Raw genomic sequence first — 13,672 nt, 5'->3', positions numbered from 1 at the left:
GCTGCCAAAGTATTAGAGTCCATTGGCAAGTTTAGCCTGGCCTTAGCCGTTACAGGAGGCATGGTGAGCTCTACCTTATATTACGTGGATACTGAGCACAGAGCTAAATCTTTGGCAGATTCCATGGAGCACAGGACATTGCAGTAGGGAAAGGAACTCACTTTCTCATCCTATTGGTACAGAAACCAATTAGCGTTGACTGCTACTCTTGATCACATAACGCACCAGTCATCACTAGTAGTGAAGATTTACATAATGTCAAGATTACAGTGTACATTGTCTTCCAGCCTGTCACTAGCCAGCTTCCTCACATCTTCACCAGCATTGGAGAGGACTATGATGAGCGTGTGCTGCTGTACATCACTAAGATATCCTCACATTACTGATTGCTTACTTTGATACTGGAGAACTGATCACCCAGAGAGAGCTGGTCTCCAGGCAGGTTAACAACGACCTTATGGAGCAAGCAGCCACCTTTAAGCTCATCCTGGATGATGTGAAAAGATCCTCATGTTACTGATGGATTACTTTGATGCTGGAGAACTGGTCACCCAGAGAGAGCTGGTCTCCAAGGCAGGTTAGCAATGACCTTACAGACTAAGCAACCACCTTTGAGTTCATCTTGGATGATGTATCCTTAACACATCTGGCCTTTGGGAAGGAGTTCAAAGAAGTGGTAGGAGTGAAACCGGTGGCTCAGCAGGAATCAGAGAGGGCCAGATTCATGGTGGAAAAGTCTGAGCAGCAGAAAAAGGTGGCCATCATCTCTGCCAAGGGAGTCTCCAAGGCAGCTGAGCTGAGTGCCAACTCACTGGCCACCACAGGTGATGGCCAGATTGAGCTGCACAAGCCGGAAGCTGCAGATGACATTGCATACCAATTCTCACACTCTCATAACATCATCTACCTTCTAGCAGGGCAGTCTGTGCCCCTCCAGCTGCCCCAGTGAGGACTCACCCTGCCTGTACCTCCTCAGGCCAACTGGGCCACAGCCCCAATGATTCTTAACACTGTCTTCCTTCTGCTCGTGCCTGAGAAATCACTGTGAAATTTCATGATTGGCTTAAAGTGAATAAAAGAAAAGTAAAATCACTTCAGATGTCTAATTATCAAATGAAGCTCTTTCACTCTTCTCACATTATCACATTCATTTACTTTTTTATCCACACCTGCTACGAAAAATTCCCAAGTGCCTATGCAGACTGGCTTTAGGTCCCAATTTGAGGTCTACTGTAGCTCCAGCCTAGGTACTGCAATTGGCAGAACTAAGGTAGGGCAATGTGTGTGATGGACTGGGGAGAACAGTTGTCAGCCTGAGTTCACAGGTAGCCTCCATCCTGTCATTGATTGAAGATTTGAGGGTAAAGGCACATGCAGCTGAATTGAAAAGGCAGGCCTCAATTTTCCCAGCAGTTCCTGCACAGATGCAGCTGAAGAGAGGTGCTGGAGAGGGTCAGAGAGAAAGTGGTCTGTCTCTTACTATAAGGCCAATTCTCTTTAACTGTGGGACCAGTGGAAACAAGTGTGAACTAACTGAGTGCAGATTGAAGAATCTGCTTCTGTTGAAATGAGTTGGCCTGATTCTTGCCCCCCAGGGTCCTAATACTTGGATGGACTTAGACAGTGCAAGAGGAGCCCTAGACCGAGATCTGAATCCTGTTGAAGACTTCTTTCTACCCTCAACTTTGGTCCCTCTCAAATATCCAGTGGAATTCCAACTTGAAGTATTGAATCCTTCTGGGGCTAAACATGCCTGCCAAAGATGTGTACATCCTGTGTTCCTGGCTTCCTTGTTCAGAGACTGCTCTTCTCCAGGGCTCTGTGCCTGAACTTTGAAAACAGATCTGTATAAATTGCTGTTAATAAGTGACACTCAGACCTTCCCCCCAAAAAAGGACAAATAGACAACTCAACAATAATTGTTGAAGATTTCAATATTCAATTCTCAATAACTGATAGAACACCTAACCAGAAAATCAGCAAGGATATAGGAGACTTGAACAACACTATGAACCAATTATACCTAAATGATGTCTCTGGAACATTGCACCCAATGACTGTAGAATATACCTTCATTACAGAGCACATGGATGGTTCTCCAGAGTAGAGCGTATACTAGGCATAAAATAAGTTTCAATACATTGAAAAGGATTACTATCATACAAATCATATTTTTCAATCACAATGGAATTAAATTAAATACTGACAGAAAGAAATCTTTGAAATCATCTAAATATTTGGAAATAAAATGATACACTTCTAGGTAACCCATAGGTCAAAGAACAAATCACAAGGGAAATTGTAAAATATTTTGAACTGAATTAAAATGAAAACAAAAATATCAAAATGTATGAGATACAGGTAAAGCCATGCTTAAAAAGGAAATTTAGATTTTAAATCATCTATCTCAGAAATTTAAAAACCTCTCAAATCAATAACATAAGTTTTCATCTTAAGAAACTAGAAAAAGAAGAGAAAAACAAATCCAAAGCAAGCAGAAAGAAGAAGTAAGGATTGGAACAGAAATCAATGAAAAAGAAAACAGAAAAAACAAAATAGATGAAACCAAAAGTTGGTACTTGAAAAGATCAACAAAATTGAGACAACTTTTTTTACACTGGCCAAGAGAGAAAGAGAACACTAATTGCCAAAATCAGGAATGAAAGAGGCGATATCACTGACCATACAGAAATTAAAAGTATCATAAGGAAATATAGGCAACTTTCTGCCAAAATATTAGACAACTAAGATGAAACACACAAATTTCTAGAAAGACACAAGTTACCAAAACTGACTAAAATATAAAAATAAAAAATTGGGACATATCTATAACAATAAATTGAATTAGTAACTAAAAATCCTCCCTGAAAGTAAATTCAGGTTTAGATGGTTTTATATAAATATTCTATCAAATACTAAGAAAAATCCATGCCAATACTTTACAAAATCTTTCAGAAAATAGAAGAGTGGAGACTTTCCAATTCATTCTATGAGGCAAGTATTGCCTTGACAACAAAATCAGATACAGACATCACAAGAAAACTACAGAACAATATCCCTCATGACTTAGACACAAAAATTCTTAACAAAATATTAGCAAATTGCATTCATCAGCATATAAAAAGCATTGTATGCCATGGTCAAATGGGATTGATCTCACGATTGCCAGGTTGGCTTAACATCCAAAAATTAGTTAATGTAATAATATATCAATATATCTCAATAGATATAGAAAAGCCACATGACCATCTCAACAGATATAGAAAAGTATTAAACAAAATCCAGTACTTACTTAGTGAAAAACTCTCAACAAACTAGGAATAGAAAAGAATTTCCTCCAGTCCTAGTTAGAGCAATCAGATAAGAGGAAGAAATAAGGACATCCAGATTGGCCAGGAAAAAGTCAAATTATCCTTATTTGCAGATGATATAATCTTATATTTGGAAAAACCTAAAGACTTCACCAAAAACTATTATAACTTACAAATTTAGTAAAGTTGCAGGGTACAAAATCAACATACAAAATCAGTAGCATTTCAATATGACAACAGTGAATAATCTGAAAAAGAAATCAAGAAAGTAATTCCATTTACAATAGCTACAAATAAAGTTAAATACCTAGAAATTAACTTAACTAAGGCAGTGAAGGATCTCCATAATGAAAACTATAAAACACTGATGAAAGAAATTGAAGAGGACAAAAAAATGGAAAAACATTTCATGTTCATGGATTGGAAGAATCGATATTGTTAAAATGTTCATACTGTCCAAATCAATCCCTATCAAAATACCAAGGACAGTCAACACAGAAATTGAAAAAAACATTCCCAAAATTTATATGGAACTACAAAAAAACTAGAATAGCCAAAGCCATCCTAAGCAAAAAGGACAAAACTGGAGGAATCACATTACCTGACTTCAAATTATACTACAGAGCTATAGTAACCCAGATGGCATGGTACTGGCATAAAAACAGACACATAGACAAATGGAACAGAATAGAGAACCTGGAAATAAATCCATACATCTACAGTGAACTCATTTTTAACAAAGGTGCCAAGAACATACGTTGGGGAAAAGACAATCTCTTTAATAAATGGTACTGGGAAAACTGGATATCCGTATGCAGAAGAATAAAACTAGACTCCTATCTCTCAGCATAAACGAAAATCGAATCAAATCAAAATGGACTAAAAACTTTAAGGCCTTAAACTATAAAACTACAACAAGAAAATATTGGGGAAACTCTCCAGGACATTAGTCTCGGCAAAGATTTCTTGAGTAATACCCCATAAGCACAGGCAACCAAGGCAAAAGTGGACAAATGGGATCACATTACGTTAAAACGCTTCTACACAGCAAAGAAAACAATCAACAAAGTGAAGAGACAATCCATAAAATGGGAGAAAATATTTGCAAATTACCTATCTGGGATTAATAACCAGAATATATAAGGAACTCTATAGGAAAAAAAATCTAATTACCAGGTTTAAAAATGGGCAAAAGATCTGAATAGCTATTTCTCAAAAGAAGACATACAAATGGTAAACAGGTGTATGAAAAAGTGCCCAACATTATTGGTCATCAGAGAAATGTAAATCAAAACTACAATGAGATATTCTCCTAACCCAGTTAAAATGACTTTTATTCGAAAGACAGGCAATAAAAAATTCTAGTGAGAATGTGGAGAAAAGGGAATCCTTGTACATTGGTGGTGGGAATGTAAATTAGTACAACCACTATGGAGACCAGTTTGAAATTTCCTCAGACAACTAAAAATAGAGCTATCATACAATCCAGCAATCCCACTGGTATGGGTACATACCCCATTTTAATGTACCCCCAAAAAAGGAAATCAGATATCTGCACTTCCATGTTTATTGCAGCACTATTCACAGCAGCCAAGATTTGGAAGCCAACTGTGTCTACCAGCAGACAAATAGATAAAGAAGATGTGGCACATATACACAATGGAGTACTATTCGGTCACAAGAAAGAATGAGATCCTGTCATTTGCAACAGTGTGGATGGAACTGGAGGTCATTATGTTAAGCGAAATAAGCTAGGCACAGAAAGACAAACTTCACATGTTCTCACTTATTTGTGGGAACTAAAAATTAGAACAATTGAACTAATAGAGAACAGATGGATGGATACCAGAGGCCAGGAAAGGTAGTGGAAAGGTAGGAGGAAGTGGGGATGGTTAATGGATATAAAAAACAGAAAGAATTAATAAGACCTATTATTTGCTAGCACAACAGGGTGACAATAGTCAAAACTAATTTAATTGTACATTTTAGAATAACGAGAGTATAATTGGATTGTCTGAAACACAAAGGATAAATGCTTGAGGTGATGGATACGCCATGTACTGTGATGTTATTATTATGCATTGCATGCTTGTATCAAAATATCTCATGCAACCCATAAATATATACATCTACTATGTTCCCACAAAAATTCAAAATTTAAAAAAAAGAAAGAAACTTTCTTTCTGATAAAAAGCTATCTGGAAAAAATGCACAGTTAGCCTCATGCTTATGGAGGAAGACAAAATGCTTTCTTCCTAAGATTGGGAAAAAGGTAAGAATATCTGGTCTCACTACTAATATTAAATATTTTCCTAAAGGTTATAGCCATGTAATAAGTCAAAAGAAAAAAATTAAAGGTATACAGATTGGTAAGGAAGAATTAAAACTCTCTTCATTCACAATGGTGTAAGTCCATATGTAGAAAATTCCAACAAATCTACTAAACATCTACTAAGAAACAAGTTTAGCAAGGAAGTAGAATATAACTTCAACATACAAAAATTAATTCTATTTCTCTGCACTAACACCAAACAATCCAAAAATGAAATTAAGAAAACTATTCCATTCATAATATCAACAGAAAAAATAAAATACTTTGGAATAAATTTAACAAAAGAAATGCAAATCTTGTAAACTAAAAACTAAAACATTATTGAGAGATATTAAAGACCTAAATTCCATGTTCATGGATTGGAAGACTCAATATTGGCAAGATGACCATTTGTTTTTTAAATGCAGATGGAATTTTCCTACAATTTATCAACCAAATTAATGCAAAGCAACTGCTATCAAAATCCTAGCTGATTTTTTTTTGGTAAAAATTAATAAGCTGATCAAATATATATATGGAGGCAAAGAACCTAAATAGCCAAAAAGCCTTGAAAAGAATAACAAAGTTGAAGGACTTATGTGACTCCATTTCAAAACTAACTAGAAGTTCACAGTAATCAAGACATTGTGACAATGGTCCAAGGTTAAGTATATAGATCAATGGAGCAGAATTAAGAGCACTGAAATTAACTCCTTATACTTATGGTCATTGATTTTTTTTTTTTTTTTTTTTTTTTTACTACAGCCTATGATTCATTCATCTTTTATCCTCAGGACCCAGAATCAGTGTCTGGCACCTGGTGGGTGCTCAATGAAAGGTTTATCAATGAATACAGACCTTTTGAAAAACTATATATGGTGGTGAGGAGAAGCAAATCAAGGGCGCCTCATGCCCATAACTAAAGACCTGGCCATTGCTCTAAACTTTCACAAGAAACCCTCTGGCAGACCCAGGAAGGTTGAAAATCAAGACTTCCCAGTGGCCTGCTGAGATTTGCACACAGGATGGGCAGTGCTGCTTAAGTGCCTGCACAGGTAAAGGCGCAGTGTGGAACAGTGGAGAGAGCCCTAGAATGGGAGATAGAATAGTAATGAATAGCCTGTGTCCATCCCAATTCAGCTCCTAATCAACTGTAAGATGTTGGTCCATGCACATTTCCTCTCTGAGTATTGATGATCTTGGGCTAGATCTGGGAAGCACACAAAAAGTGTTTAGAGAACACTTACCACATGCCAAGCACTAGGCCAGGTACTGGGAAGCAATGCCCAGCAAGATCCGAGATGGTCCCTGCTCCAGGGAACCCTACAATCTAATTTAGAGACAGACACACACGAGCAAGCAAACAGAAAAGGTCCCCTTTACCGTAGCAGTTCTTAAAAACTTATATATAATATGTGTATACATGTATGGGGTACATGTGATATTCTGTTACATGCATAGAAGGTGAAATGATCAAGTCAGGGTATTTAGGGTATCCATCACCTTGAGTATTTGTCATTTCTTTGTGTTCAGAACATCTCAAGTCCTCGCTTCTAGCTATTTTGAAATATACAATACATTGTTGTTAACTATAGTCACCCTATGGCGCTATTGAACATTAGAACTTACTCCTTCTATCTAACAATATGTTTGTACCCATTAGCCAACCTCTCTTCATCCCCCTACCACACATACCCTTCCCAACCTGCTGTTATCTATCACTCTACTCTCTATCTTCATGAAATCTACTTTTTTTTTAGCTCTCATATATGAGTGAGAACATGCTATATACGTCTTTCTGTGCCTAGCTTATTTCACTTAACATGATGACCTCCAGTTCCATACATGTTGCTGCAAATGACATGATTTCATGCTTTTTATGGCCAAATAGTGTTCTGTTGTGTGTATATACCACATTTTCTTTATCTATTCATCCACTGATGGACACTTAGTTTGATTCCATATCTTTGCCATTGCGAATAGTGCTGCAATAAATATGGGGGTGCAGATACCCTTTTGATAGACTGATTTCTTTTCCTTGCATAAATACCCTGTAGTGGGACTGCTGGGTCATATGGTAGTTCTATCTTTCATTTTTTGAAGAATCTCCATACTGTTTTCCATAGTGGCTGTACTAATTTACATTCCCACCAACAGTGTATAAGTGTTCTCTTTTCTTGGTGTCTTTGCCAGTAACTGGTTGTTTGTGTTTTGTGTTTTGGGGGAGGGCATTTTATTGTCTTTTTGGTCATAGCCATTTTGGCTGGGGTAAGATGAGATCTCATCGTAGTTCTGATTTGCATTTCCCCAATGATTAGTGATGTTGAGCGTTTTTAAAATATACCTGTTGGCCATTTGTATGTCTATTATCAGTATTAAGTGGGGTTTGCTTTTGTTTTGGTTTTGTTTTGTTTTGTTTTTTGTTTTTTGTTTTTTGTTTTTTTTGAGATGGAGTGTTGCTTTGTTGCCCAGGCTGGAGTGCAATGGCATGATCTCAGCTCACTGCAACCTCCATCTCCCAGGTTCAAGTGATTCTCCTGCCTCAGCCTCCCAAGTAGCTGGGGTTACAGGCATGTGCCACGACTCCTGGCTAATTTTTTGTATTTTTAGTAGAGACTGGGTTTCGCCTGTTGGCCAGGCTGGTCTCAAATGCCTGACCTCAGGTGATCCACCCACCTTGGCCTCCCAAAGTGCTGGGATTACAGGCATGAGCCACCACACCTGGCCAGTATTAAGTGTTATGAGATAAACCAACACACTTCAGAAATGGGACAGTCCTGCAGACAGGATGGAGAGAAGGTTTCCTGGGTAAGCAACATTTGAAATGTTCTTAATTTAAGGACCTATGAATGTTTTCAGGGATCCTGAGAAGCTCTTTAAAGTGGGTTCAAAATTTTGTCCACAGGCTGGGCACAGTGGCGCATGACTGTTATCCCTGCACTTTGAGAGGCCAAGGCAGGAGGTTTGCTTGAGGTCAGGAATTTGAGGCCAGCCTGGACAACATAGCAAGATCTCATGTCTATGAAAAAAATTTGAAAAATTAGCTGGGTGTAGTGGCAGGTGCCTGTGGTCCCAGCTACTTGGGAGGCCGAGGCAGGAGGATCACTTGAGCCCAGGAGTTCAAGGCTGCAATGAACCATGATTGCACTACTGTACCCCAGTCTGAGTGACAGCAAGACCCCATCTCAAAAAGAAAATTGTGCACATACATATTTTTCTGGTGCAAGGGCTCATGGCTCTCACAGATGGTCAGAAAGATCTGTGGTGCACCAATGTTTATAGCAGTATTATTCACAATAGCCATGATGTGGAAACAACCAAAGTATCCATCAATAGATGAATGGATAAACAAAGTGTGGTATATACGTGCAATTGAATATTATTCAGCCTTAAAAGGAATTACATTGTGATGCATACTACAGTATAACTAAGCCTTGAAAATATTATGCTAAGTGAAATAAGCCAGACACAAAAGAACAAATATTGTATGATTCCACCTATATGAGGTACCTAGAATAGGCAAATTCATAGACATAGAAATTAGAATAGAAGTTGCCAGTGGGGCAACAAAAGGGAGGAATGGAGAGGTACTGATTAATGGCTATATAGTTTCAGTTTGGGATGATGAAAATGTTGTGGAAATAGATCATGGTGATGATTGTACAACCTTGTGGATGTAATTAATGCCACTGAATTGAACACTTGAAAATGGTTAAAATGGTAAATTTTATGTTCATATGTTTTACCACAATTTTTTTGAAAAAAGAATTTGTGACCCTATAAAGCTTTAGAATCACTGGCCTAAATGATTTTTCAGGACACCATTAACTCTATTAAGGTATGCTTTCCAGAAACATATGGAGGAAAGAAGACAAAAATTAGACTTAAAGATGACCCTATTTTCTCCATATTTGAAAAGTCAGGAACAACTGTCTTGGTACAGCTTTACTTTCTACCTGCAGTATAAATAAGACACATGGAGTCAACCTGAACGCCCATCAGTGATAAACTGGATAAAGAAAATGTCATGCATATACACCTTGGAATACTATGCAGCCATAAAAAAGAATGAGATGATGTCCTTTGCAGGAACTTGGATAAAGCTGGAGGCCATTATCCTTAGCAAACTAACACAGGAAGAGAAAACCAAACATTGCGTGTTCTCACTTATAAGCGGGAGCTAAATTATGAGAACACATGGACACATAAAGGGGAACAACACACACTGGGGCCTAGCAGAGGGTGGAGGGTTGGAGGAGGGAGAGGATCAGGAAAAATAACTGATGGGTACTAGGCTTAATGCCTGGGTGATGACATAATCTTTACAACAAATCCCCATGACACAAGTTTACCTATGTAACAAACCTGCACATATACCCCTGAACTGAAAATAAAAGTTTTAAAAAACTGTATTAAAGAAAATGCATTCACAGTTACACCTTAAAGTTCACCTGGCACAATTTTTGTGCTCATCCTCAATAATTAAGAACTACCAAATCTTGGCTGCACTCCAGGTGGAGGAAAAGAGCGCAGAACAAAGGGCAATCCCAGTTGTGTGTTCACCATCAGAGTTCTCCCCTCTGGCTGCTTACAGAGACATGGCTGGGGCAGCTGCCACACAAGTTAGGCTGCCTTGGGATATTTGTTAATGCCCAGAAACTCCCCTTTGATGATAATGTGATTTGCCTCAGAGTTAATGGCACTGTGCTGGCACATTTCCCAGAAGCAGTCACCTAGCAGGTACAGCACCTTTTGACTCATTCCACCAGGTCATGAGCAAGAATGAAATACAGGATGCAAAAATTATTTTTGATGTTAGAGAAATACTTGTGTCTCAAAAGTCTAAGAAAGTTGTTTAATATTTTTCAATTAGGGAGGAATCCAGAAACTGCCCTAATGAAACTCCTAAAGTACACACAAGAAGGAAGACAGGACTGCTTCACAAAGGCAGCACCAAAAATAGCAGCCTGAAGCAAGGAGTGGGGATCAGCTTCTGTTGATAAAACCGTACCCACAGCCAAGGCTGCTACTGGGTGAAAGGAGCATGTTGCCCTTTATCCAATGTGCAAATCAGGCATGACTAAGTGACAAGGAAGAAAGCTAGTGTGCTTCTGGGGCATGGTGGAGCAGGTACTGAGGAGTTTTGTGTCAACACAAAGAAGAGCAAGGAAGAAGAGAGGGAGGAAATAAGGGAAAGAAAAAACATGAAGGGGAGCCAGGCATGGTAGCTCATGCCAGTAATTCCAGCACTTTGAGAGGCTGAGGTAGGCGGATCATTTGAGGTCAGGAAGTCGAGACCAGCCTGGCCAACATGGTGAAACCATATTTTCTCTACTAAAAATACAAAAAAAATTAGCTGGGCGTGGTGGTACACATCTGTAATCCCAGCTACTACAGAGGCTGAGGCAGGAGAATATCTAGAACCAGGGAGACAGAGGTTGCAGTAAGCTGATATCACGCCACTGCACTCCAGCCTGGGCAACAGAGTAAGACTACCTCTGAAAAACAGAAAACAAAACAAAAAAAAAAAACAAAGCAAGAAAGGAGTGAGACAGAATAGGTAGACAGAGATGGATGCAGAAGGAGACAGAGAGGAGACAAATATATCCATGTAATCATTGTGCTCCTAAAATCTTTTTAACTCTGACAGTTACCTTACTTATGAAATAGAGACAAGACCCCAATAATAGAGGATTGATATTTACCTTCCGAATCTTTGTTGTAGAAAACGCCATGTGGATGCAGAGAGTAAGGTCGAGAAGCAAAGTTCTTTAAATGAATGACAATCACATCACCCACTTCAGCCCTCAAGATGGGGCCCAGGAATCCAAGCCAGGGAGGTTTGGGGATCTCTATGGAGTAGGTTCCATCCGTGAAGTGTCTGTAAACAGCCTTTTTGTAAATACCACCTATCCTGTTGGGCCCTCTTTCGAGAAATAAGGTTGCAAGTCTAAAAGTAAGAAGAAAAATATTTTGTAATCGAAATGAAAAGAGAAGCCCTAATAGCTTACCATTAGGAGTTTATAAAGTATTGCATGTATGACCTCTCATTTGGTGTTCCCCATAACCTGTAATCTCTGTAGCGCTGGGAAGATTATCCTCAATTTACTAATGTGGAAATGAGATTCAGCAATTAAGTGGCACGCCAAAGGGCACAAGTAGTATTCACAACCAAACTAAAACAAATCCAAAGAACTCTAAAGCCACACTACACATTTGCCCCTTTCCACTCAATGTGTTCCCCTTTGCTTTTTCATTTAACTAACACTCATTGCACATTTACTGCATTCCCAGCATGTGGCTAGATGGTGTAAAAAGTAATCAAATAATGGGCTTAGATGATTAAGCGTCAAGTGAATGATTGATACAACAGATACAGGCTCAACATTTCTAGGAACATAATAGTTCAGGGAGGCCAGGCATAGTGATCCACACCTGTAATCCCCACACTAGGAGGCCAAGGCAGGCAGATCTCTTGAGCCCAGGAGTTTGAGACCAGCCTGGGCAACATAGTGGGACCCTGTTTCTGCAAAAACAAACAAACAAAAAGAAAAAACAAAAAAAAAAGAGCCGGGCATGGTGGTGGGCCGACTGTAGTCCCAGCTACCTGAGATGTTGAGGCAGGCGAATCACTCAAGCCTGAGAAGTCAAGGCTGCAGTGAGCCATGATCATGCCAGCCTGGGTGACAGAGCAAGACTCCATTTAAAAAAAAAAAAGCAGAAAGTCAGGCATAGTGGCTCATGCTTGTAATCCCACTTTGGGAGGCCAAGGTGGGAGGATCGCTTGAGCCTGGGAAGTTAAGGCTGCGGTGAGCCAAGATCGCACCACTGCACTCCAGCCTGGATGACAGAGCAAGATCTGTCTCAAAAAAAAAAAATGGTTTAGAGAAGGAAAAGATTGCTGTGGGTACAAGAGGTCAGACAATTGCAAGAATTAAGGAGAAGTAGGATTGAGTAACAAAAGGGAAAACTGAGGACACTAAGCGGGACAACGGATGTACTGTGAGGAGGAAGCAGTACAGATGGAATGAGAAGAGCAGGTTATAGGCTGATGCACAGGTCTAGGAGGTGAGGAATGAGAGATAAGGATGCATGTAAGTTCCGGAGATAGACTGACAAGTTTAATTCTGGGTTGGAGAATTTAAAATTTATCTTGGAAGCACTGAGACTCACTGAGGTTTTTCACAAAATGGGTGACATGATAATCATGTGTTTAAGGACTATTCTATGGCAGTGTTGGGCAAGTTTTAGAGGAGTTGAGCAAAAGGCAGAGCAAAGTTGAGGGGCAGAGAGACTGTTATGAGACCAGAAGGGGGTGGTGCAATAGAAGAAAAGGGGTGGACATGAGAAAAACAGAATTCTAAGACTTGAGATGACCAGATGCCCTCCCGAGGACCTAGATATTGGGGAGACTCAGTCCCTGGTGTCTGGGAGCGTGAAACAATAGCACCGCTTGAGAGTTGCCAGACAATCTTCTCCTGGAGAGGTGAAGCCCTCTTCCCCACTCTCAGTCTATGTGATTAGCATGGAGCTCCCATCCTAGCTCCAGCTCTGTAAATACTGGCTTCTACTTGAGCAAAAGCTCCAGCACTCCTGGGTGCAGCCATCCCAATGTAGCTGTGTCCCTTTTGGGGGCAAGAGGCCACATCTTACTCTGAGACACACTCCTGCAAGTGTCCGTGCATTTAGTCTCTCTCAGTTATCCAACAAACATTAATTATATCAAGCCCTGACCTCAGTACTAGGGATATGGAGGAAAAAAGACAAAGCCCCTGCCTTGAAGGAGCCCCTATTCTGGAAGGGAGAGTTATGAGAACACAGATTACATTCTGGGGCATCTAATCTGGAGTCAAAGATAGGTCAGGGGAGGTTTCCTTAAGGAAGTAATGCTTCAGTATAGTCTCAAAGAAGAGTTACTCAAGCAAAAGAAAGAAAGAAAAAGAGAGAGAGAGAGAAGAAAGAAAGAAAGAAAGAGAGAGAGAAAGAAAGAAAGAGAAAGAAAGAAAGAAAGAAAGAAAGAAAGAAAGAAAGAAAGAAAGAAAGAAAGAAA

At 39.3% G+C, this 13,672-nt stretch overlaps 1 protein-coding gene across 1 annotated transcript in view; it reads right to left on the bottom strand.

Moving 5' to 3' along the window:
- HEPHL1 (hephaestin-like 1) overlaps positions 1 to 13,672 on the bottom strand; it is a 79,277-nt gene that overhangs the window by 50,454 nt on the left and 15,151 nt on the right. Inside the window, exon 2 of the mRNA XM_011995021.1 lies at positions 11,328 to 11,572. Coding sequence (XP_011850411.1) covers positions 11,328 to 11,572 — 245 coding nt within the window. The remainder of the gene's footprint in view (positions 1 to 11,327; positions 11,573 to 13,672) is intronic.

The sequence above is a fragment of the Mandrillus leucophaeus genome, unplaced genomic scaffold, assembly GCF_000951045.1.
Source record: "Mandrillus leucophaeus isolate KB7577 unplaced genomic scaffold, Mleu.le_1.0 Scaffold465, whole genome shotgun sequence".
Classification (NCBI taxonomy): domain Eukaryota; kingdom Metazoa; phylum Chordata; class Mammalia; order Primates; family Cercopithecidae; genus Mandrillus; species Mandrillus leucophaeus.
This window is presented reverse-complemented; position numbering and strand designations above follow the sequence as displayed.